The sequence below is a fragment of the Meriones unguiculatus genome, chromosome 10 (genome assembly GCF_030254825.1).
Source record: "Meriones unguiculatus strain TT.TT164.6M chromosome 10, Bangor_MerUng_6.1, whole genome shotgun sequence".
Taxonomy (NCBI): domain Eukaryota; kingdom Metazoa; phylum Chordata; class Mammalia; order Rodentia; family Muridae; genus Meriones; species Meriones unguiculatus.
The window spans coordinates 98,984,720-99,009,414 of NC_083358.1; the positions used below are offsets into that span (position 1 = coordinate 98,984,720).

Sequence of the window (24,695 nt, forward strand, 5' to 3'; positions counted from 1 at the left end):
CCCACATCATTTTCATTCTTTGGAATTTAGAAACTTCTGAAGGCCACAACAAAAAAAGTTAGGGAAAACATTTCAGCGATAGAATTCTAGAAGACAAGATGCTTCTAAAAATATTTGCCTTCCTGCAGGGTTTAAACAGAAACTGTGAATGGAGCAATAGAAAAAAAGAGGGCCTAGGTAACTAAATACTTTTGACTGTAATGAAGAAAAATTGGCCATGCAGGGGTTGTTCCACCTTTAGCTAAAGACTAGAACAGAAGTCTTAATAAACAGTTGGTGAGATGCCTAAAACTGAAGGTAAATGACTAACCCTGACTGGATAATGGGCAGTCTGGCCTGTTTATGAAAGTCATGGAGTAATCTTTAAGGGCTTCTGTTGAGCAGGATTTCTCCCATTAAACTGTCCCAGGCTGCACCTGCCTCCTTCCTACTAGCCATCTCTGCTCAGGATTCTGGGAAAGACACCTGCCTGGTACCAACTGCTTTGCTGTGGCCACTAATCAAGATTTCTTACTCTTCCTACTAGAAGTGTAGCTGCTTAACCCTGATTTTTGTCATTCCAAGCAGCCTATCTTGACCAGGTCCTCCTCCATGTCTAATTTAAGTTTGTTCTCCCGTATATTGCCTCCTGGATTGACAAACAACAAGGTTTTCATCTTTATTCTCATCCTCACATGTCAGACCACTTTTCTACATCAGTCGTTGGGCCACAACAGTGCTCAGTATTGAGGATTGTATAACAGTGGCCCCCAGGGGACAGCAGTACTGGCAGCTTCTCATCAAGCACCCACAACACTTGGACTGTACCGCCCACTGTATCCACTCTGCCAAAGATGCAGCTTTGAGCACAGTCAAGGAGTTTGTTTAAGAGCTTTCAAAGTTCTCATTAGTCCTGGCACCAAGGATCCCAAACTCAGACACAAGTCTGAAGCGAGTCGGGGTTATCAGTTGGAAGGAGGCCACCAATTCCAGGGCCAGCAGCCTCACTGATCCTGCCACACCAGAAAGGCCAAAGTCCAAACAGGCCTGTAGCTGTAGATGCTCCTGCTCACCACAGCTTTTACTTCACAGTCTTATCTCTTGATTTCTTTTGTTTCTTCTGCTCCTCGTATTCAAGTATTTTCTTTTGGAAATAGCCTGTGGGTTCATACAGGTGTTAGAGGCATCTAATTTGTTAGGCAGACTGATGCCTGTGAGGTCAGGCATAAGTACTCCCAGCAAGCCTAAAGTCTAATCTATGGAGTTACATGTCTAATCCTAGCTATCGGGAATGTTAGGCTATATAATGAGACCTTATCTCAAAAAAATAAAAAATAAAAAAAAAACAACAGAAAGGCTCTACATTTCCCCTTACACACAAGCTGCCATGATTGTGTGTAAGGGCCCTCACTGCATTCAGTTTGACCCAAAAGGGAATCTACAAATAGTAATTAGGTCCAGAATAAAACTAAGGAGAGCCCGGGCTACTGGGTGATTAAACAGACATGTCTTCACGGAATCCCAGCCCCTGAAACATTTCCTATAGTTACTTCCATTCAGCCCCAGTGACAGAAGTTACAGCTGTTTGGTCTGCCACTGAAGAGAAACACTCTCCCAGGCCTCTTAGGGGAGATACTTGCAGATGAGTTGGTGGGGCTTTGTTTACCTGCAGGAGGATTCCTGCTCTTCTCTGCTTCCTGGATGAACAAGGAGAAAAGTTGTGTCTTCACAAACTTCTTCACAAATCTGCGCTTGGTCTTGGAGGTCACAGCCTTACAGAAGGATCGTTCTTGGAAGTGGCCTTGCCCACTGGCCTCCCGTTTGATGTAGGAGGCATAGTGGCCCACAGTCTTGACAAAGAACTGCACAAAAGGGCCTGAAACATGCTCATTGATTTGTTCTGAAGCTGCAGGAGACAGAAAATCCCATCTCAGAGCAATAGAAGGATGTTACCCAAATTCATCTCTAATTTTAGTTCCCATTGTCCAGATGTTCCCAGGGGAGGCATCACAGTAAATAACTGAAATGGGAGCCAGAGCCTGGGATGGCTCACCTACAATCCCAAATTTCAGAAGTCTGAGACAGGAGGATTGCTATAAGTTTGAGGCACATGTCTCACAAAAAAAAAGAAAAATAGTAGTTTAAGAACCTGTGTGTGGAGTCTGTACACCTTCCTAGGGAATAACAGTCTCATACTCAGGATCCAGTCCCCTGACACAGCTGCTGAACAAGTTGGGAATAATTCCCTCAAGCTCCCTGGAAATGCTTAAAATAAAAGAGGAGCCTAGCACTTACTCTTTAACTCATTTATCCCCTGACCAAGAGAGACCAAGATGTCATCCTGAAGTTTGGGTGGTAGAATGTCTTTTTCATCACCAACCTAAGAGACAGAAGAGCTGGGTCAAGGATGAGCAGTCTGGTCAGGGGCCAAGAGAATAGGAGGCAAGTATGAGTTCATGCCCTACTCCACCCCAAACCACTGCTCCACAGAGAGGAACAGAAGTCTTTTCTTTGCCTCCAGTTTGAATCCAAACATGAACAAGGGGTCCCCATCAGTGTATATTATTTACTCGAAGACACTGTCACTGACTGCCTCATAGAGACATATGGGTCTTTGAGGCCTCCTCATGAGGGGAAAATATAGCACAGGTTCTTAAAGCGTCTGTTGAGATCAGCGGTACATCGTAAGGCTTAAAAGGTTGTGTTGGTGTTAACCCTCCAGATGCCATGAATACAAATACTTACCGACAATAGGAAGGTTCCTTCACAAAGATTCACCAACAGGACCTGAAGTAAACACAGAATGGCTTTATCTCTTCATGGATCTCTACAACTTCCTTTTCTGCTCATGACTATACCTGAAGCCCAGGGAGCAGCAACATCAGCATTTATAATTTTCATTTCCTGTCTGTTATTCTCAACCCTGTGTGTGTGTTTGTTTAAGTGTAAAGGGGGCTGAGAAAAGAGCCAAGGTAGAAGGGAAATAGATGTAGAAATGTCATAGTCATTCACTCAAGAACAGTGAGCATGCCAGGCATGGTGGTGCACTCTGGGATCCTAAGACAAACAGTAAAATTGCCTTAAGTTCTAAGCCTAGAATGGGCTACACAGAGAGACTCTGTTATCATCATCATCAATAATTAAATTAAAACAACACTGATTATGGGAATTATAGAAACTGCTCCCTATTGCAGAGCATGCCCATGACACACATACAGTACTCACTTTACACATTTTATTTAATTGTAGCAATGGTTCTGTAAAGCAGGTACTACTTCATTTTGCAGATGAGACAAACCTAGAGATGATCCTACAAAGTCCAAAGGAAACTCCAATTCCTCAAACTCCCAAAGACAGTCCAAATATCCAGACACGAGCTCAACCTAGACTGCTGGAGGATTTCTGGTGATAAGGAACGCCAGCATTCCTTAGGAAATGGTGGGACCTATTTTCATCTACCAACAGGATTCATTTCCATTACCTCTGGCAGAAGTGGCATAGGGCTACCAGTGGCACCTACCAAAGCTTATGTTGACCTCCAAGCTCCCTCAGTATCACAGTCACCTGTTACACATTTCGAATTCCACACCAACATACTAGCCCTTCTTACCTTTATCCTAAGCTCATAGCTTCCCCCTCCCCCACATCCTTATAACCCAGCCATGTTCTTGCTATTCTCATTATTCTCCCCGCCTCCGCTCATTCTTAGTATTCTTTCTCTTGCTATGCTCTATTTTCTCTCTCTTGATATCTCCACTATTCTCTCCTGCTTCCCTAGCCCTGCCATGTCCAATCTGCTGGCTACATTCAGTCTACTTCTTTCTGTCTCCGGTATCTTCCAGATACCGCCAGCAGTTCTCTCATATCTACAATAAAAACCTTAACCATATCATGGAAGAGTCGTGTCAGCAATCTCTTTAGTGTGGACCCTGGCATAGAGTTCCCAGAGGTCATGGTGCTGAGAAATAGACCAGTTTCCAAACCTCAATTGTGGTCCTTGGGATTATATTCCCCTCTCTCCAGCTCTCGTTTAACATGTCCTCATATTGTCCTCTGGTCAGCTCAACGACAGAAGCAGTCATGTTTTGATCTTTTCATACTTGCAGCAACTGTATGAACTGAAAGCTCCCTCAAATTGGCTGGGAGTGGAGGTCAGAGTGAGAGCACATGTTTAGCATGCTGTTGACCAGGATTCAATTAATTAAAAACTCTTATAGCCTTAAACCTTCCAGTATAGAAAACTCAGCAAGGAAGAACATGAGCCCAGGGTCAACAGAAGAGGAAAGGAAAAGAAGCAAGGAGACTATGCGTGTATACGCTGCAAATGAAATAAGCCCAGGACCAAGTTCCTGAACCATCAGACTGAGGATCCTGCACTTTAGACCACAAGACAAAACAGCCAAGTTGCTGATTCCTCAGTGTATTGCTAGGTAATTGGAACACTTCTGATATTTAAATTAAAATCTTTGAATAAGATTCAGTTTTGACATCTGAAAACTTATGAACTCTAACATTATTCTTTGGTTTTGCTTTGAGACAGTATCTTATGTAGCCTAGGGTATGCTTGATCCCTGATCTTCTTACCTTCCCCTCCTGAGTTCTGCAATTATAGGCAAAGACACTGCAACCAATCTGTACTAATGTTAAAGCTAACGTTCAAAAACAGCAACAATGACAATCTCAAACTACCACCATTAGACAGATCACCAGTGAATCATAGGTCTCCAAATTCTGTGCTTGCAGTTTAGGTCTATTTTGGGTCCTTAGTTTCAGTTTCTAACCTGAGTCTTGACAGTAGAATGAAGGAACCCTACATGTTCACAACTTCCAAATATAAGGAAAGAGAAACTGAAAATTTTGCCACAACATAGCTTGCACTGTAATTATCCATCATCAGAGGAGAAAAGCTGAACTTGTCCAGGCCTGAAACTACATGTATACATATGTTTGAATGCTTTCATGCAAGGAAAGCTGTTCATTTGGAGGTGGAGAGCTGTGTATGCATGAATATTTTTTGAGGTTGCTCCCAGAAGTCTTTTCAGTATTTTGGTCATATTATCTATGGAGTAATTCCTTTCAGAGAGCTTATGTGGAAAATAATCAGAGAACGGTACACTCCACCCAACACACACACACACACACACACACACACACACCATATGGACTTCCTCCTTTATCAGTCTTGCCCATTTCTCAGAGCAGCTGCAAAGGAATAAAATAAGCAAGAGCTCTTGACTAACAAGAGCCAGAGCCTTACTGGCCCTCGTTTGTCTCCCTGCCTATCAGGGGAGGTGCCCCAGCTTTGGAGGAGAGAAGTTACATAACTTCTAGGCTTGAGACATTTCCCAATTTATTGCTAAAGTGGGGCTGATAGCCTGCTCTAGTTAGTCATAAGGCTAAGGGTTGTTCAAGAGGCATGTGTGCTCAGCACAAAAGCTGAAGAAACAAAAGGAAACGGCCTACTTCTTTCCCCATCAGTAGCACCTTCTAAAGAAGGGCTTTGGCCTTTGGCTGAGTTCCACCATGGCCTCATCTAAGCAGTAGGTTTGCTGGAATTCACCAACCCCTTATGTAAAAGAGGAAATCCTCCCACTAGGATTACCTCTCACCTCTTTAGTGCTTGCATCAAGATGCCTCAATAGGTAACCCTGTCTCTGCACAGTGAGTCAATAGTTAGCCAGGTCTGACCTTTTCAATCAGTCCTGTTTTCATCTATAGTGATGTACTGCCCTTAGATCAGAGTACATGTTTCAAGTTGTTTGTCCAACTTTGGGGGAAAAGATGTATGTGATTAGTGTCCATTGACACAACTAAACCCTCTTCTATGCCAGAGTTATTGCCAAAAAACAAGAAGCAACAAATGCGAAGAGATTTGAATCTATATCATTATTTACTCAGCTAAACCCTGAGCTACTCAGAAAGATGGTACACATTGCAAATACCTTCATTTTCAAGACTTTACTGTTTACAAAAGGGCTTGTTTCCAAGGGGTTTGAATTCCAGTCGGGTGTGTGTTGCATAAGCCAGCTGTTGATCATTCATTCAACTGAAAGATCACCCACGTGACTGCTCAGTAGGGATGATGGGCTAATAGGCTAGTCTCATGAGCTCAGGACAAGCAACATCTTGCTTCCTAAGACCAAAGAGCAATCATTCAAGAGAAGTGGGCCAGCTTTCACTGAACATGGATTTGTGTCAGATGCAAGCCTAGTAGCTTAGCCGTGTCATTTTCTCCAGTCTCTAGCAACTGAAGACATTTATCCCCATTTCCCTGATAAAGAAATTCAGGTTTAAAGAGATTATGCAGTGCGCTCCAAATCACACAGCTGCTGGCAGCACAGCTAGAATAAAAATCCCAGCCTGCCTAGCTCCATACCATGGACTCTCTTTGTTGCAGCTTACCTCCTCCATGGGACTGTCCATTACTTCCTGCTGAAAGCGCATCTGTACCCCAACCATGAACGGGGTAGGACAGCAAACAGTGGCCAGAAGGCTCTCAGGGACCACAGGGATATATGTGTGTGCCCAACTAAATGGGTAAAGCAGGGCAGCGGCAGCGTGGATACACTGAGACAGGGTACTAAAACACAGAACAGAGAATGGGTCAGTAAGGCTTCTGTTCCTATACACTGGCTCAGAGCCTCACACCTACACTAGCTACTGACAATGTTCCTGTACTGGGAAAAAAAAAAAATTCAAGTCTGGAAGCCATGCTGATCACAGAGCTTGTAGCTACTTGTTGCTGAGAAGGGTAGAAATCAGGACAGGCAAGGCTCCACTAACCAGGGTGGGGCCCCTTTAATCTTTATTCCCAGCTAGTTCTCTCAAGTCATTACTGGCTAAAAATAAAAGTGGCTCAGAAGAGGGGAGGGAGGAAGACATGCCTTCAATTAAGCAGGAATATGACTGAGCATCTACTCTGCAAAGGGCTAAGATAACTAGAAGAATAATGTGGCCCTTCTTTGAAGAACTCAGCATAGTGAAAAAAACAAGAGAGTTAATACCAGGCTCTGGTAAAGATGCAGAGCCTTCATTCACACTCACATCCTTCTATGGTTCCCTGAAGCCACCAGGTTGGTCCCTGAGTTAGCTTGGGAAATTCCTCAGTTCCAGGAACCACTCCTCTGAGATTCCGGAAAGTCCCACGAAGGTGACTCCTCAAAACTGTGCTACAAGTATTCCTTATGTCATTACTATCCCAATCACAATTCAGCCGCCTCCCTTACTGGAACCATACACAGCCCCCATCCCTGGCTTCCCTATTCCCCGCTGGCTCTCATAGCTTCTCATTTCTCCAGCCAAATTAGCCACATCCAAGGCCAATAAACACACAGATTCGGAAACGTTGGTATCAAGCTAGCACTTCCTGAGTTAGAAAGACTGAGTCTTTCTAGCTAACAAACTGGGCAGCTTGGAAGTCCCCTCCCAACTCCAGCCTCCAGGATTAGAAATCTCCATGTGGGGAAAAAGTAGGAAGTTGTAATATTTTCTGGAGAAAGTTTGTTCCTGAGAGGTAAATATGCAGCCTTCATGTCACAAACACTGATCAGAAGATAAAGAACCTAGTTGGAGCCTGAGCTCCAGCTACCACAGAAAATAACTTCACGTAGGGCTTAGAGTAGGAAAACTATCTCCCAAACAAAAATGATGCCCCTTTTCACAAGGTTTAGCTTATGCTATTTGCCTTTATGCTTATTACAGACACTACTATTTTTCAACACACAGACCCCTGATCCCTGCCAAGATTTCTTTCCTCTGGAAAACATGACTATTCCCTTGATTCTCTGTAGTTTCCTCAACTTCCCCTTCTTCTTCTTCCCTAATGATAGTACCAGGACTCAGCTCCGAATTATTGCTTCTTGCTGTGGTGGCACAAACCTTTAATCCCAGCAGTCAGTAGCTAGAGGCAGGCAGATCTCTGTGCGTTCCAGGCCAGCCAGGGCTTCATAGTCAATCCTTTACTGACTTTTTCAACTTCTCTTCTCTGCCTGCCACATGTCTCCCCACATCCTTTTCAGATTTGAATCCTCTCAAAAGCAGCAGCCAATACATGAGAGTTTCCTGCTTCTGCTATGCATGCATATATATTCAACTGTGAACTGATGAAGACTATCAGATAGTCCTCACCAATCTGCACCAGGTCGGGTCCTGGGTGTCTACCACTGTGCATCACCTTTCATCCTCATCACAACCCTATGAAGCAAGTCCAAATCATTTTCATCCTACAGAAAACAAGATCCTGACTTCAAGAAGTGAAGATGCTGACCCAAGAGGAACCATAGCTAAAGGTGGAAGAAAAAGCTTTGGAAGTCATTCCACAGGTTTCAGTACCTCTGCTTAAAACCAATACATAACCCATCATTCTCCTTAAGGCAAACAGAGTCTTCTTGCTATCTCCTCAATGCTTGGCATCTGGCAAGCAGTGGACATGCAATAAATATTTGTTGAGTGAGTTCATAAATGGATAGATGAGCGTGTCCTCCATGCCTTTATACAATTTCCTGTCCTCTTCTCCACCCACTTCCCTCCCTCAGCCTGGACTTGCAAGGGCAGAATCATAAGTACATTCACCCCAGCTGGCCCCGCCTGTGGTATACCAGGAAAACTCCACAGCCTTCTTAGATCCCAGTCAGGCAGCAGTCAAGTTTGGAGATGGCCAGACAGGTTGGACTAGCTGTTTTTCTAGGCCTAACATTCAGATCCTGGAACTGGAAGCTGGAAGGTGCACACATGGGTTCTAGAATCTGAGTGCCTTTAGGGAGCCCCAGGATGCTCCCTTGAACCTGGGCATGCAACTTAGCCTGCCAAGTCAGTGGCTGAGCTTACCTGAGACCCTCTGCCAGGAAGATGATTTTTCTTTCCAGCACCGCAGAGGCAAAGATCTGAATAATCTGCTCAAAATGGAGACACTGTAGAAGGGCACTGAAGTCCACATGTTCAAGGTGGGAGTCTAGGGGCCGTGTCAATGAGATGAACTATGGGGAAACCAGAGAGAAAAGGTTCAGCAACAACAGAAATCACAGACCCAGGCCAGGCCTACCCCATTCTTGCCACAGGACAGATCTCACCAACCGATGGCTCCCTTCTGCTCTGAGGACAGCTGGGTGGAATCTTCAGTATGGACCATGAGGTCCAGTCTGGGGCACATGCTCATCTCCACATGCTTCACTATGAACATGTTCTGGAGCAGAGCTCTTCTCCTGCCTAAAGCCTGGCATTGGTTGGCTCCCATGCCCTGTTTTCCTCTCTTCATTCTCATCCTTCAGCTTCAAAGGCCCACCTTGGACATCTTAAGACTTCATCTTTTCCTCATGCTGCATACTGCTTTTTTCTTTCTTTTCGACTGTCCAATCTTTAACTGTATATTCACAGGTGTGCTAATCACGTACATATTTACTGATGTGCCTTCTCCATGAGACTTTTAGCTCCATGAGGTCAGGAGCTACGCTCGTTTTACTCACCACACTTTACCCAGAAAATGCATAGCTTAACACAGAGTACTTCGGTACTCATTTTTCCTTCAGTACTTATTTTTTTTTCTTAATGGCTAAAAATTCCTAGAGACTCCCTGATTCTTCTGTGAGAGCAACCAGGTTCAGGGGTGCACATGGAATTTCCAAAGACCCAGAGATCCTGACTCGAGTTTCATTTGCTGCCTTTAGCTCTTTAGTGACTGAGAACAAATAGTATCTCATGACTCGGGTGTGGACATAGGGGTGGGGATGAATGATAAGAACTAAAACAGATGGAGTCTGTAGGATAGAGATACTGGACACAGGCATAGAATAGAGGTCAGGTGTAGGAGCAACTGAAAGTTTAGAGATTAAGAACAAACTTAGCACCGTACATGATCACAGACAAAATTCAGTAGACTGGACAGTAAGTAGGTGCTGGTGGACACTGGGATAGAAAGTGCAGTACATTTGGGTGAGTTTTTAGCTCTGCCAATAATTCTAATGCCTGGCTCAACTTCCCAATACCTTAACCTGGTGAATGAAAGAAGAGCGGTCACGCACTTGTTAACCCACCTCTGTGCCTGAGTCAGGGATGAAACTCTTAAGGGTGACAGTCTTTCCAGGTGCAGGGAAGGCTGCCTCTCGGAGACCTTGCATGAATGGGTATATGACAGCCATGGAGATCTGATGCCTCTTCTCTACCTCATCCAGTATCTGCAGGGGAAGGACCATAGGAAGTCAGGTTTAGAGGGACTCAACACTGTCCTGATTATTCTCTGGTATTTTCTAGGCCCCTCCACCAACTGGCTTTCTATATCCTGGACAAAACCTACTTTTCCAAGAGTTCTTCTGAATTTCTCTTATATTCCTTCCTTCCCCTAACACTGACATAAAAATACTAAGCCTAGCAAGTAATTTTCCATGTTGGCACTGGCTGGAGAAGCCTAACTTTCTAGACAAGTCATATTCATTATGAGGCAATGACACTGCCTTGATCCTAGCACCAGCAACACAAGCTTCCAATTTCTCCTCTAGCTTCCTTAAAGTTGGGTAAATCTGGAGATCTTTATTATACATTATTTGTCTTTAGACTGTGTAGTGCCCTCCCTTTTATGAAGGGTTTTCTCATGTTATACCTCATCTGAGCCTAACATCAACCAGGAAGATAGAAAGGAGAATGGACAATAGGTCTCTCTGCAGGAGAAACAGCCTTCTAGATTTCTTTGAAATAAGGTTGAGCCCAGGTCCCTTCTGTCTCAGTTTCACCCAATATCCTTAATGCTGGCTGTCTATTGGCAAGGCGCTCTACCAAAGGCTCAAGTTGCAAGGCAAGCTGCCAGGCACAGCCAGAGAGCTGAACAGGCCTGCCTAACAGGCTCCAAAGAATCCTGTCCTAAGCCTACCTTGGAGAACAGGCCGAAGCAGCCGATGCAGCTGATGATGCAGTACACTTTGGGGAGGCGAGGGCCAGGACCAGCAGGCTGGGGAGGAACAAGAGTTGCCTTCAGGGCTGAAGCCTTCACAGGGTTTCTCCCACCTGAGACTGATGGGGTAAAGGGTGGAGTGCTGCAGTTGGGGGTCAGTGGGTTGGAGGAAGAAAGGCCTGTACAGAGGTTCTATTCATGGAACAGGCAGGAGAAAGGCCAAGATAGTCACCAAAGTCAAGAGACCATGACTAGCTTACAACAGCCCCATTATACAACCAGTCCATGAGTCTCTCAACAAACGAAAAGATAAAGATGACGTGTTATATAAACAAAGTGGAGTATTATTCAACTACTAAGAAGAATGAGATTATGACATTTTGAGGAAAATGGATGGAGGTGGCAATTATTATCTAAAGCAAAAGGAACCCGGCAACAGAATGTTTTTTCTATCTCATTTGCAAGATTTGGATTTTAGAAAAGTCACACATATATAAAGTCATGAGGGGCTGGAGATGTACCCCAGTGGTTAAGAGTCTCTTCTTCTAGAGAATCCACATTCAATTCCCAGTACCTACATTGGATGGCTCACAACCATCTTTTACTCCACTTTAGGGGATGCCTCTTCTTTGGCCTCATAAGGTACCCACACACATATACACATATCTCATCTACACACACACAGTTAAAAATAAAATAAGTTTAAAAAAAAAAAGAGAAAGAAAGACCCAGGAGGCTCCAGAGAGAAGGCTCAATGGTTAAGAACATTTGCTGCCTTTGTGGAAGATGCAGGTTTCGATCCCAGAACCTACTTGGTAGCTCACAAACATTTGTAACTCTAGTTCCAGAAGATGGAGCTCCTTATTCTGTCCTCCATGGGCAACAGGTGTGCACACAGTGCATTTACATTCATGCAGTCAAACACTCAAACACTTAAATAAAAATAAAGAAGAAGGATTAAAAACATGAAATTAGCGAACTATAGAAATGATCTCTGAAAGTATAGTGAGATGATTGTTCAAGGTTCCTGAATAAACTGCATTGAAAAAAAAAAAAACAAAGCATGAAATTAGAAAGGTGACTATTTGAGAAAAGAAAAGGCACTGGTGTGATGGGAGTAGTAAACATAATTTAAGTACATGGATTACAAATAAGAAAACATCATAATAAAAACTCAGTTGCCTGTTCTTTGATCACTTCCTCCTGGTGACGCGGCCTTGCCAGGCCACAGAGGAAGAGGTTCCAGGCAGTTCTGGTGAGACTTGATAAGCTAGAATCAGGTGGCAGGGGAGGAGGACTCCCCCCTTCAGTGGACTAGGGGGAAAGGATATGGGCGAAGAGGAATGGAGGGTGGGACCAGAGAGAGATGTGGGAGGAGGCTACAACTGGGATATACAATGGGTGTATGCTAATAAGAGGAGAAGAGGAGGAAGAAGAAGGTGGTAGTGGCAGCCTCCAGGGGCCAGAAACCCAAAGGTAAACACTCTGATTCATGGCCAACGTGAGGTTATGTTCAGTGACAACAAAATCAAGTTTGTCTTAGCCACAAGGAAATGTCTAGAGAGGACAGGGATGTAAAAGTGTCAAGAGAGTCCTTGTCCTGAAAGCCAAGAATTAAACCTCGTTGTTCAAACCTCAGAGTATCTGGAAGGCTCCAGAGAACAAAGCAAGCAGGCCTGGGTAGAGAAGACTACAAGAGGGTTGGTTCAGTTGGAAGCTCTCACTTTGTGTAGAACTGTTGAGCTAGGATGGCACCGGCCAGAGCCTGATGGCAGTGGAGGGGAGGGGCAGTAGGTCCTTGTTCTTGTGGGATTCCTTAAAGGACACTAATATAGCAGCATGTGCTAAGCTGTACTCTCCCTACAAGCACCCCTGCCACCGAGCCTGAGCTTTTTGTAGCTAAGGCTTTGGCAAACCCAACTGTGGAGCTGAAATAGTCTGAGGAGAGAAAGGGGCAGTTCTGAGTAGCACCAACCAGGAGGCGCCTGCAGTATCCAATCTTCCTACTCCCATCCACGTTGGTCAGGACGAATGAGAAGGTCTCCCTAAGAGAGAGCAGACCAATGGTGTACATTTGCTCACTAGATTCTAAAACAAAATTGAAGTCAGGATTAGAGGAGTGGAGAGGAGGACAAAGGGGAGCTGCTGTTTAATCACTGGGATAATCACTGTATTCATTTGCCAAACACCCAGTGGTACCAAGCCCAAATGCCCACCTCATTGGAGACTCAAAATTAACATTTTGAAGGAGGTCCTATTGGTAACACTGCTTTAAAGATGAAGTAAGTAAGGCTCTCAGAAAGTTATTTCTTATTTAAAAACTGAAGTCATGGTCTACTTCCAGTGTTTATGATGTAAGAACCTGTTTGATATTGTCTTAGAAGCTGAGGTATTTCTCTCTAGTCTTGCTTCTACCTGTGGCGGAGTAAAAACTATTGGCTATTTTTTCTAGGACAGATGAGAGACTCTTAAGGGTCTTTGATTAGAGACCAAATCACAGCTTAGATCTTTTGTCTAAAGGACCCCAGGCAAAATATTTCCCTGGCAATAAATCAATCAATCAATCAATCAATAAATAAGATAAAAATCAGGATTCACACTGAGGTGAGGGAATGACAATAGCCACACATTTGCCTTTCCATCCAAATCTGATACCCTTGTCCCCAGGCTGAGTGGTTACCTGGGATACTCTGTGAGTGGTGCCCACTCATTCCCATCAGGGAAGCAGAACAGAGGAATAGCTTTGAGCAGCCTTTCCTCCTCCTCCTGCTGACCCCGGAGCAGGTTCTCCCTCTGTAAGGAAAAGATAGGAGATTTAGACAGAGAAGCAGAGTGTGAGAAGGCTGTCCACCTTCTTTCCCACTGGCATGGAGTACAAAGATGCCTTTGGTTGGTACCACACCATCTGCATTCTAGGTCTAGCTGGAAGGACCTCAAAGAGACAACAATTTGTTCTGGGCCACATCAACATAACCCTGGATTGGATCTCAGTATCCTGAGGATTTACATATTCAAAAGGGAGGTTAGAAAGGCCAGTTGGACCAACCTCCTGAAAGGGCAACATCAGAGAGATACCACATCAGAGAAAAGAAGCAACCTGTTCAATTACTACATCTGCTAACAAGAGGGGTTGAGAAGGGCACAGGGCATGATCAGGCAAGGGGCGCTCTAGCTCTAATACTTTGGGAGTCTGATACTAGGCTGTGTTTGAGTATGGGCCCTGCTTGATTCTCTGAGATACAACCAGAAAGGAGATGCTTTCCAGTTTTTCTGTAAGAAAAGGTGACTGAGGTGGAATTTGGAAGAATAAGGAGGTTCTCAAAGGGGCAAGAGCATGAGGCTGGTTTTTCTGCTCCAGAGGTTCAGTCACAAAGCAGTCAGACCTAGATTCTCTGGGTGATAACAGAAAACTAGGGCTGGGCTACAAAGGAAATGAGAGCAATGAACTCGGAGCTCAAGCCCCAGCAGGGTGATAGGGAGTAGAACTCCGCTCCTGTTTAAACATTTTTGTCCTCCCCCCGACCATCCTCAGACCCCACCTTTCCCTCCATCCTTACCTTGGGAAACTGGTAGGTGATCGTGGGTTCATAGTCATCCCCTGAACGCTTTTTCTTTAAAGAAACGACAAGAAGGTATTCAAAGAAGTGCTGGCCTCCAGCAAAGCTAGACAGAGAATGCTCCTGGATCCTTTCCGGCTCTGTGGTGGTTTCCCCAGGACTGTTCTGGGATTGTCCTAAAATGGAGATTGCAAGGCCCCCCTGAGGTTTCCATTCCTCCATTCTGTAGTGTGTTTGAAAATCTGGGCAACTTCCATGCCTCAAGGCCACATTGCCAAGCCCGACCAGGCACCACCAGTCACCGGGCAGGACTAGAGCCAAGTGGGCAGTTTCCACACCTGCCTGGGAAACTTGAGACTGTGGAGTGACACAGGAAGAAAACACTGATGAAGAAACTGAGGAGCCACACTGTGGAGGTTCTTAGAGGCCCATGTCTGACACTGTACAGTCTGCTTACTGCAGCAGTTTTGGGTAGCATTTTGTGAGCCCTGAGTGAACTTGTATTAAATAATTAGAGTAGGCCCATAGGGCATTTTATTGTGACCATACCAAGACCTCCACAACAGACATGACTAGCTCTGCAAATTGATAAGGTAATCCTGCTGGCCTGATCACATGTGGGCCATGTGGATTTGGGCATGTAAAGAAAAAAGAGGGAGGAGCACTCCAGGAGGAATCAGCCCATAAGAGGATCACCCCAAAAAGGAAGTAGGCAATCCAGTTCTGACCTGCTCGAAGTCGTGGCAAGCGATTTCGGAGCAGCCTGAGGGACAGGCCTACCCGCTGTCCTTCCATCGTTCTGAGCTTTGGGGGTATAAATGTTCTTTTCTCCTTTCAGGCAGGCTACAGAAAGCCTGAGAGAGTGCCTCCTGCTCTGGTCTCCAATCACAGATTTATTGAGCTTAATCATGCGTTGTCTCCCAAAGGCAGAGAGCAGTTTCCATCCTGTGTACTCCGTAGTTAAGCAAGAAGGATGTGAAAGGACCCACAAGTCAGCTTAACATGGGCACTGACAGGCAGCATCCTGGCACTACAAGCTCTGCTCTTGGCTCCTCCCAAGAGCCCCAGGGTGTGGTAAGAGAAAAGGTCATGAGCAAACATCTCCAGGCACAGCTGCTTCTGGGCTAAGGGCTTTGAATTCCAGTGCTGCAGACCTTGTGGTGAGTTTATTTACAACCTCAGGCAGTGGGGGATGCCTGGAAAAATCAGACCATGGACTCCAGCACCTCGTGGGGCTCCGCATTTGGTATTTTACATCCGACATCTTTGATTGGCCCACCAAGAACTTCTCAAGCTGATCACCAAAAGCCCCCAAGTCCCACCAGGACAATTGGCAAATTCTAAAATATCCAGGACTCCAGGATGTCAACTAAGAACAGAGGATTGAATACTTCCGGCCGCCAAGATGCCACTGCCTTGCTCGAATTCAGATAAGTACACTTGCCCAACAATTCTCTAAATGTACTAATGACAATTAGCAAGAGAGGGAGGCCCAGGAATCAATATAGACCCCATAAGTCCCCACCTGACGGTGAAAAGAACAAAGCCCTCCTATGAGAGGTCCTGATATTTACAGAATAACTACAGAGATGATGTCCTTGCCCTGGTAACATAACCTGCCTAAAGCAGAGAGCTCTCTCATGGGGACTATTCTAAGACTCCAGCAAATTCCCTCTTTCTAAACTGAAGCACTGGCTCAGAAAATTGTCCCCAGCCTAGCGTAGGGGACTGATTGTAAAAGCAGCGGTGGTGGGGACAGAACATCTCCACCCCTCCCCCACTCCTGCTCAGCCTTTCTTCCAGTTGGTCCAGGCCAATAACCTAAGCTGCAGACCCAGTGCTGTGTCTAGAGGTTGAGGAAGAGGAGGAAAGTGGTCATTGATAACTTAGGTTTCTCACAGAATGTCCCCAATAAGGAAATGTTACAGGATAAGAGGACAGAGCTTTTGCCAGGAAGTTGCTTAATGGGGAGGGAGGAAGCAAAAGGATCTGGTGCCTGTGTCTGCCACTCCTGCAAAGAATTAGCAGCCCTCTGGGAGGGAGTGTGTTGCTATGATAGGAAGGCTGTCTGTCACTCTGCTCCTAAGAGTTCTGGAACTCCATTGCCAGTGACAGCCACGACTCTGACTCCCGAAGTTGAGTTGTAGGGGTAGCTCAAGCATAGAAAATAGGACAAGAGCTGGAATAGTGAGAAGGGTGAACCACGACAAACCCAGGCTGTCCTTGTGTCTTACTTGTACCCTCTATAGACGTGTTGTAGAATCTTTACTGGTTGTCTTAAGGAACAAGCACCTGTCTGACAGAAAGGGAAACCGAGGCATTAAGTCACTCAGAGATGATGAACGGGATCTGTAGAAGGTGAACATTATAAAACTTCCTGATCCAGGTTCAGGCCTTCCGCTGTATCACACAGAAAACATCCCATGGCATGGAGGGGTGGAGACATGCTGGAGGGGTGTATGAGATGGGCAGTGAGCAAATGGCTTGAAGGGTCATCTTCCTGATCTTTCCAGAAGCTCAGGAAGTAGGTCTTTTCCTAAGTCCTTGGAGCAGCATTTTCACACCATTTCCTGCTGCTTTATCAGGAGAAACAAGGGAACAGCAAAGACAAAAATCCTAGACCAAAGAAAAGTAACTAGACTTTTTGGGCTGAGGCCCAAGAAATACAACAAAAGAGTGCTTTCTCCTTCTGCCCTTTTCAAAAGAGGTTATCACAGAAAAGCATGAGAAGAACTAATAATTCATCAAACTCCTGTACAATAGAAGGTATCTCATTTAATCCCCGATGCCCTGGAATTGATCATTATCCTAACTTTTAATTGATGAAGGAGCCACCCTTCTAGGGAAGTGAGGAGTCTGGTAACACTTGTTCCTCCACAAGGAAGCCTCTTCCACAACCACCTAAAGGAAAGAGAAGGGACTTTGGGAAGCCTTGATCTGAAAAGCTGTTGTTTGTTCTTTGCTGAACTGCTATCGGCCAGAACCATCGTAACAGTCTTCTCTACCTGTGTTTTACACACACACACACACACACACACACACACACATACACACACGCACACAACTGTCTGAAGGGGAAATCCCCCAGGAAACAGGAGGATAGCAAGAAAGAAGAAAAAGTTACACCCATAGACCTGACAGGTGCTAAGCATGTGAGCAGGCACATACAGACTGCCTGCCTTCCTGTTCCTTTACCACAAGGCGGAAGTACTGACCTTTCCAACTGTGGGGCCTCTTAGGAGAGGGGGCCACTGATGTCTTCACTTGCAAATGCTGGAAGGGCTGGGCTCTCTGGGAAAGACCCTTACAAACCTTCCTTCCAGTCCTCTTCTTTTCAGAAGCACAAGCTCTATCTGAGCAAACTCGGAGGTGGCAGCTCAGCCCCCATATGGCCAGGCCAGCCATAAACAGCAACAAATGTTTGTTGAATGAATGGACACATTGATGACTCCTAATTGCCCTTCCAAATCCCAGTGCTCCAGATATGAAGAAAGGAAACTGATGAGACTTCTAACTGCTACCATCCACCCTGACAGCAAAAAGATTCCTATCTCACAGGTCAGAACTCAAGGTCAGGTTTAAGGAAACAGCTGAACTGGTCTACCTGGCCGCCCTGCCCTGGCTAGGTTTTGTGGCGCGGTAATCTGCAAGGCAGGGACAAGCTGGCTCGCAGGAACTGAACAAATGCCAGTCCAGTGCTAGGTAGCTAAGAAAGGAAGGGAAGTGCCTCCCGGAGTGCTTGACAACCCACGCTCTTTAGCCATTAAATGACTATACCATAAGCTTCCTGGATAGAAGGACACGTGGCCCTGGGGCCCCACAACCATTGTAGGTTTCTGGCCACCAGGGTCCCCCTCGACCAAGCAGGTCTACCTACTAGCTGACCTCTACCTGTTCTCTTGAGCTCACCTGCGTCCTGTCCAGCCCTCTCAGATCCCGCTCAAACTGCTCCTCATTCCTGACTCCAGTGTCCCACTGAGCCTACTACAGTCCCAGGTCCCCGAACCCTCCACTCCGCACCCAGACCCCCGCGCGCTGTGGCCCGCACTAACCCCCGTGGCCGCGCTTCAGTCTCAGGCTGGCTCGGAGGCGGCGGCCGAGCCCATCCATGGCCCCTCCAGTGCCCGGCGCCGGCTCCCACGTCCGCGCCGGCCCCGCCCCCCCAATCCTTGACCTTCTTGGGGCCCTGGAACTTTCACTTTCACGCGGGCGGCGCGGGGGCGGGGGTTGGGCAGGACAGCACACCTTCCGGGAGCCTGCCGAACCCCTGGCGCACCTGGGCTGGCCACTCTTCCAGGCTCCCCACCCTACCCCGTGTGCCTTGAGGCTTGAGGTGACAGAGGGCGCTCAACTGCAAGTCCATCCGGGAGGGGCGGTACCATCTCACTGCCACTCTCTGTGAAACTTCACTTTTGGAAGTACACTGGTAGGTGCCTAAAGAGACCACAACCTCCAGGACAAGGACTGGGAGATGCACCTCCCTGGTGTTTTCAAACTATCCAGATAAGGCATAGAATTTTCAGACCTCACACCTTCCCAACTAACTCCTCCACGTCTGTCTTTGCGACTATTCAGGAGCACTGGCTGCTTCCAGGTCTCTTTCTTTTGTCTTCTCCTCCTAGGAACTCCTGAAAAGGCTCTGGGGAGGTGGACTAAGGTACTGAACCTGCCTTTCATTTGACTTTGTTGGTTCACAGATTAAGAAAATGAAGATAATACCTGCCCGGCTACCTGTAATTATCTGTGAGTGTCAGAGAGAAGGATTAACAAACTTCCTGTAAACTGCAATGCGATTTAAATGTGAAGGACTCCTATGGTCCTCTTCTAGCCCAAGACTAATGCAGCTATCCACCCTTTCTTCTCTCCTCACCTCCAGAGACTTCTAAATATGCCCAGATTTTAAATTGCTGTTATTAACCGTGACACTGCGATAAGCGACTTCTGGGGCTTCTGTGGTGCATCCTCTTCCTTCCAGGGCATGACAGGTATCTGCAGGAAAGGGCTGGGCAGAACTTTCTATGTTCACCTCAGCTTCAGGAATAAAGGGGAAAAGGAAGAAAAACCCCACAAAAATACGTCTGTGATCCATCCTCCTCTTCGGTCTCTTCATGCCTCGTCCCCAGGTGACTCCACAGTCCTCAACTCTGAAGTTCAGAAGGGACTGGACAGCCAGCCCATGCATTAAGCTGACTACTCTGAACAGAGGTTCTATGGGTTGCCTTTACTCTGGGTGCATTTTAAGGATATAGTTTGTTTTTGTTTGCCATTCTCTGGATTCTTGCATGAAGTAACATGTTAAGGATATGGCTGACCCCAGGTGCCCTCTCTTATGAGACCTTCAGCTTATACATCTCTCATAAGAGGAGCTGCTCACGAAAACCTTGTCCAAACTTGTTGATGCTACTGTGTCTTAATTGCCCCAAACTATTTTACAGTGTTCCCAAACAGTGCTTTCTTTTTTAAAAAACAGATTATTAAGAGTATATCTGTACCAAGAAGACAAGGACAAGAAGATTAATGGAAACTGTATTTGAAGCAGCCCTAATGTGGAAACAACCTCACGTGTTCATTAACAGAAAAATAGGTGAATTGGGATGTATATATAAATTGTGTATTTATACAACAATAAACATAAAGAAGCCCCCTTTGCATGCAATTTCATACCCATCCAGTGTGAGAGTAACAGATACCAGACACAAAAGAGATATTCGTCAATTTACACAAACCTTGAAATAGACAAAACGAAACTGTAGTGTGGACTGTCATGAAAGGTACATCTTTTAGGGAGGAATGAGGAAATAATGGGTGGAGAATACCATGGGACCTCTGGTGGGGTGTGGAAGTTGGTCATGTCTATGTCTGACCTGATCAAAAAGGAATTCACTGGGTGGTTAGGTTTTTTTCTTTTTTTAAACTTTTATTAATTACACTTTATTCACTTTGTATCCCCCCATAAACCCCTCTCTCCTCCCCTCCTAATCCCTACCTTCCCTCCCCCTTCTTCACAAATGCCCCTCCCAAGTCCATAGGGGAGGTCCTCCTCTCCTTCCTTCTGATCTTAGTCTATCAGATCACATCAGGAGTGGCTGCATTGTCATCTTCTGTGGCCTGGTAATGCTGCTCCCCACTCAGGGGGAGGTGATCAAAGAGCAAGCCAATCAGATTATGTCAGAGGCAGTCCCTCTTCCCATTACTATGTAACCCACCTGGACACTGAACTGCCATGGGCTATATCTGTGCAGGGGTTCTAGGTTATCTCCATGTATGGTACTTGGTTGGACTATGAGTCTCAGGAAAGACCCCTGTGTTCAAATTTTCTGGTTCTGTTGCTCTCCTTGTGGAGTTCCTGTCCTCTCCAGATCTTAATATTTCCCACTTCTTTCATAAGATTCTCTGCACTCTGCCCAACAGTTGACCATAAGTCTCAGCATCTGCCTTGATAGTCTGCAGGGCAGAGCCTTTCAGAGACCCTCTGTGGCAGTTTCCTAGGTTGTTTCCTGCTTTCTTCTTTTTCTGATGTCCATCTTCTTTGCCTTTCGGGATGAGGATTGAGCATTTTAGTCAGGGTCCTCCCTCTTGATTTTTTTTTTAGATGTACGGATTTTAGTTGGTTTATCCTATATTATATGTCTATATGAGTGAGTATGTACCGTGTGTGTCTTTCTGCTTGGGTGGTTAGTTTTTGCACCGAAGACTTGAGAACATTTCATAGGTGTAGGAGACTTTTGCTTAGAGTAATGTCAGGGCTGTTAACGACAGTAGTGAAACGGATGTCGAAACTGGACAAGAATAGAATGAAAAATTATGGGAATGTGAGAAAGTAAAACCTACATTTCTGAGAAGTATGACTAACAGCAGAAAAAAGATTGGTGTTCTGGAATTGAAGGGATATTTGTTTTTAACATGGTGGGTTCTTTGAACAAGAACCCATGCTTGTGTGTGTGTGTGTGTGTGTGTGTGTACTATGAGTGGGTACTTAGGCTGATTCCATAACCTGGGTATTTTATATAGTGAAGCAATGCAATGGGCATAGGTGTATAGATATCCCCAAGGCTTCACATGAAAAGTGGGAAAGAAGAAACCTGTCAACTGGGAACTTGGTGGAAGCTTTTGCCAGTAGTGAAGCAAGAATTCCAGCACAATTATCAAGTGCCAAGACCATCTTCCTTCCAGCCATAACCCTGCAGATTTTCCAGGAAAGAAAGGCAGACAGGGTCTTCTCAGTACCCTTCTGTGAGTCACCAAAGTTGTGTGTGCGTGTGTGTGTGCACGCGCGCCCGTATGCACGCACGTGTGACAATTGCTCATTCTCCCTTGAGGAGCTCATACACTCAGGTGCATTTTATTTTGCCTATTGTCTTGGGAAGCACATACCCCAACCTGGGCATGCATCATTTCTTCTGAGCACTTTATGTTCTCATAAACCTAATGCTTAAGCCTATATTAAAGCTATCATTGATTGAATTTCTTACTCTGCTTCACTATACTGACCAGTCTAAAAATTCTTTTCAGTGTCAAGGCAATGAATCCCACTTTTGCCTGAGTTGAGGTTCATAAAAGTCTGAGAGAACACCTGAAGCTGGCAAAGGTGGCTTTGTGAAGCTGTCACGGTTGACATCCCTTTTATATGCTGGCTTGTGGTCCTTTAGGTATATAGTCCAGAGAGGTTTAAGAAGATTATATGGTAATTCTAGTTTAGTTTTCTGAGGACCCTCCATGGTGATTTCCATAGTGGCTGTACTAGTTTACATTTCTATCAGAAGGCTATAAACTAACTTTTTAAAAAAGGATGATATTTTAATTAATTTTATTTTTTACATTAATTACACATATTTTGGTTCTGTTGCTCTCCTTGTGGAGCTCCTGTCCTCTCCAGGTCTTACTAACTACCTCTATCTTCATATGTTTCCCTGCACTCTGCCGAAGGTTTGGTTATGAGTCTTTTTTTTTTCTTTTTTTTTCCCATTTCTTTTTTTTTTTTGAAATTTTATTTATTTATTTTTTTCATCAATTACACTTTATTAATTCTGCATCCCCCATAAGCCCCTCCCTCCTCCCCTCCCAGTCCCACCCTCCGTCCCCCCCTCTGCTTGCATGCCACTCCCCAAGTCCACTAATAGGGGAGGTTCTCCTCTCCTTTCTGATCTTAGTCTGTCAGTTCACATCAAAAGTGGCTGCATTGTCCTCTACTATGGCCTGGTAAGGCTGCTCCCCACCAGAGGGCGGTGATCAAAGAGCAGGTCAATCAGATTATGTCAGAGGCAGTCCCTCTTCACATTACTATGTAACCCAATTGGACTCTGAACTGCCCTGGGCTACATCTGTGCAGGGGTTCTGGGTTATCTCCATGAATAGTCCTTGGTTGGAGTATGAGTCTCTGGGAAGTTCCCTGTGTTCAAATTTTCTTGTTCTGTTGCTCTCCTTGTGGAGACCCTGTCCTCTCCGGCTCTTCCTATTTCCCAGTTCTTACCTAAAATTCCGTCACCTGCCCAACAGTTGCCCATCAGGCTCAGCATCTGCTTTGATAGTCTGAAGGACAGAGGCTTTCAGAGGCACTCTGTGATAGGTTCCTAGGTTGTTTCCTGTAATCCAGATGCCCCTCAACTGAAGAATGGATGCAGAAATTGTGGTACATCTACACAATGGAATATTACTCAGCAATGAAAAATAAGGAAATCATGAAATTTGCAGGTAAATGGTGGGATCTGGAAAGGATCATCCTGAGTGAGTTGTCCCAGAAGCAAAAAGACACACATAGTATATACTCACTCATATAGACATACAACATAGGACAAACCCACTAAAACCTGTGCATCTAAAGAAACTAAGCAAGAGAGAGGACCCTAACTAAAATTTCCAATCCCCATCCGGAAAGGCAAAGAGGATGGACATCAGAAGAAGAAGAAAACAGGAAACAACCTAGGAACCTACCACAGAGTGGTTATGAGTCTTAATAAATGCTTTGATACACTGCTAGGTAGAGTCTTTCAGAGGCCCTCTGTGGTAGGCTCCTGTCCTGTTTCTTGTTTTTTCCTTCTTCCAATGTCCATCCCCTTTGTCTTTCTAAGTGAGGATTGATCATCTTACCCCAGGTCCTCCTTCTTGTTTAGCTTCTTTAGGTGTAAGGATTTTAGTACGTTTATACTATCTTATAGGTCTAGTATCCACTTATAAGTGAGTATATACTATGTGTGTTTTTCTGCTTCTGGGATACCTCACTCAGGATGATCTTTTCTAGTTCCCACCATTTGCCTACAAAATTCATGATTTTCTTGTTTTTAATTGCTGAGTAGTATACCATTGTGTAAAAGTACCACAATTTTTGTATCCATTCCTCAACTCAGGGACATCTGGGTTGTTTCTAGTTTCTGGCTATTACGAATAGAGCTGCTATGAACATGGATGAGCAAATGTTCTTGTTGTATACTTGAGCATATTTTGGATATATGCCTAGGAGTGGTATAGCTGAATATTGAGGTAACACTATTCCTAATTGTCTCAGAAAGCACCAAACTGATTTCCAAATGGTTATACAAGTTTACATTCCCATCAGCAATGGAGGAGAGTTCCCTTTTCTCCACAACCTCTCCAGTATGTGTTGTCACTTGAGGTTTTGATCTTAGCTATTCTGATAGGTGTAAGGTGAAATCTCAGGATTGTTTTGGTTTGCATCTCCATGATGGCTAAGGACACTGAGCATTTAAGTGTTTCTCTGCCATTCTATATTCCTCTACAGAGAATTCTCTGTTTAGCTCCATACCCCATTTTTAATTTGGATTACTTGATTTGTTGTTTTTTAACTTCTTTAGTTCATAAAGTTACTTTTATCTTACATTTTTCAAAAAATTTTCACTGTTGGCTCCTTGATGATGCATCTCTGACTGAAGTTGAGGCATGATCTCAGTATAGTTTTGATTATAATTTCCTTTATGACTAACAATGTTTGAGCATTAAAACATATATTTTTTGACCATTTATATTTCTGCATGTGAGAACTATCTGAGATAGGTGTGGTGATCAACAATGGTAATAATCTCAACACTTGTGAGGCAGAGGGAGGAGAATCAGAATTTCAAAGTCATAGCTACACAGGGAGTTATACAAAGCCACCCTGAGTTAAAAGAGATGCTGTCTCAAAACAAAATAAAGGGGCACCAACAGAAGCTAAACCATCACCATATCTGAGCTACACATCTTTAAAAGCCCACCCTCGGTGACCAACTTCTATTTTTTTAATGTCTTTCATATGCATTTTTTATTTTATTTTATTTTTTTTATTA

The 24,695-nt window shown here is 44.9% G+C and overlaps 1 protein-coding gene and 1 long non-coding RNA gene across 6 annotated transcripts; one reads left to right on the top strand and one right to left on the bottom strand.

Moving 5' to 3' along the window:
* Positions 1 to 633: 633 nt before the first annotated feature.
* Positions 634 to 18,588, bottom strand: Dennd2d (DENN domain containing 2D). 4 transcript variants are annotated; one of them, XM_060392920.1, is made up of 13 exons: positions 18,468 to 18,566; positions 17,631 to 17,891; positions 14,416 to 14,591; positions 13,539 to 13,651; positions 12,834 to 12,903; positions 10,838 to 10,915; positions 10,008 to 10,148; positions 8,806 to 8,954; positions 6,382 to 6,559; positions 2,725 to 2,766; positions 2,275 to 2,359; positions 1,646 to 1,885; positions 634 to 1,137 (listed from the first exon to the last, which is right to left on the bottom strand). In XM_060392920.1, the coding sequence occupies exons 1-13, from the start codon at positions 18,523 to 18,525 to the stop codon at positions 1,061 to 1,063; spliced, it is 1,668 nt and encodes a 555-aa protein (XP_060248903.1). In that variant the 5' UTR covers positions 18,526 to 18,566; the 3' UTR covers positions 634 to 1,060. The 4 variants fall into 4 exon arrangements, with proteins under 4 accessions (XP_060248903.1, XP_021496588.1, XP_021496585.2 ...); XM_021640913.2 differs by lacking the exon at positions 17,631 to 17,891 and having other exon boundaries at positions 18,468 to 18,588; XM_021640910.2 differs by lacking the exon at positions 10,838 to 10,915.
* Positions 18,589 to 18,706: 118 nt separating this feature from the next.
* On the top strand, positions 18,707 to 20,062 carry LOC132656937 (uncharacterized). 2 transcript variants are annotated; one of them, XR_009594764.1, is made up of 3 exons: positions 18,707 to 18,841; positions 19,113 to 19,158; positions 19,292 to 20,062. It is a non-coding gene; the product is annotated as an uncharacterized LOC132656937 (long non-coding RNA). The 2 variants fall into 2 exon arrangements; XR_009594765.1 differs by having other exon boundaries at positions 18,717 to 19,158.
* The last annotated feature ends 4,633 nt before the right edge of the window (positions 20,063 to 24,695 follow it).

Bases quoted from the DNA above. Each gene is read 5' to 3' on its own strand.
- Dennd2d (XM_060392920.1), bottom strand. From the start codon at position 18,525: ATGGATGGGCTCGGCCGCCGCCTCCGAGCCAGCCTGAGACTGAAGCGC. The intron at 17,892-18,467 runs GTTAGTGCGGGC...TCATATCTGGAG, and splicing joins ACTGAAGCGCGGCCACGGGG to CACTGGGATTTGGAAGGGCA. The intron at 12,904-13,538 runs GTAACCACTCAG...GCTCTCTCTTAG, and splicing joins CCACTCACAGAGTATCCCAG to GGAGACCTTCTCATTCGTCC.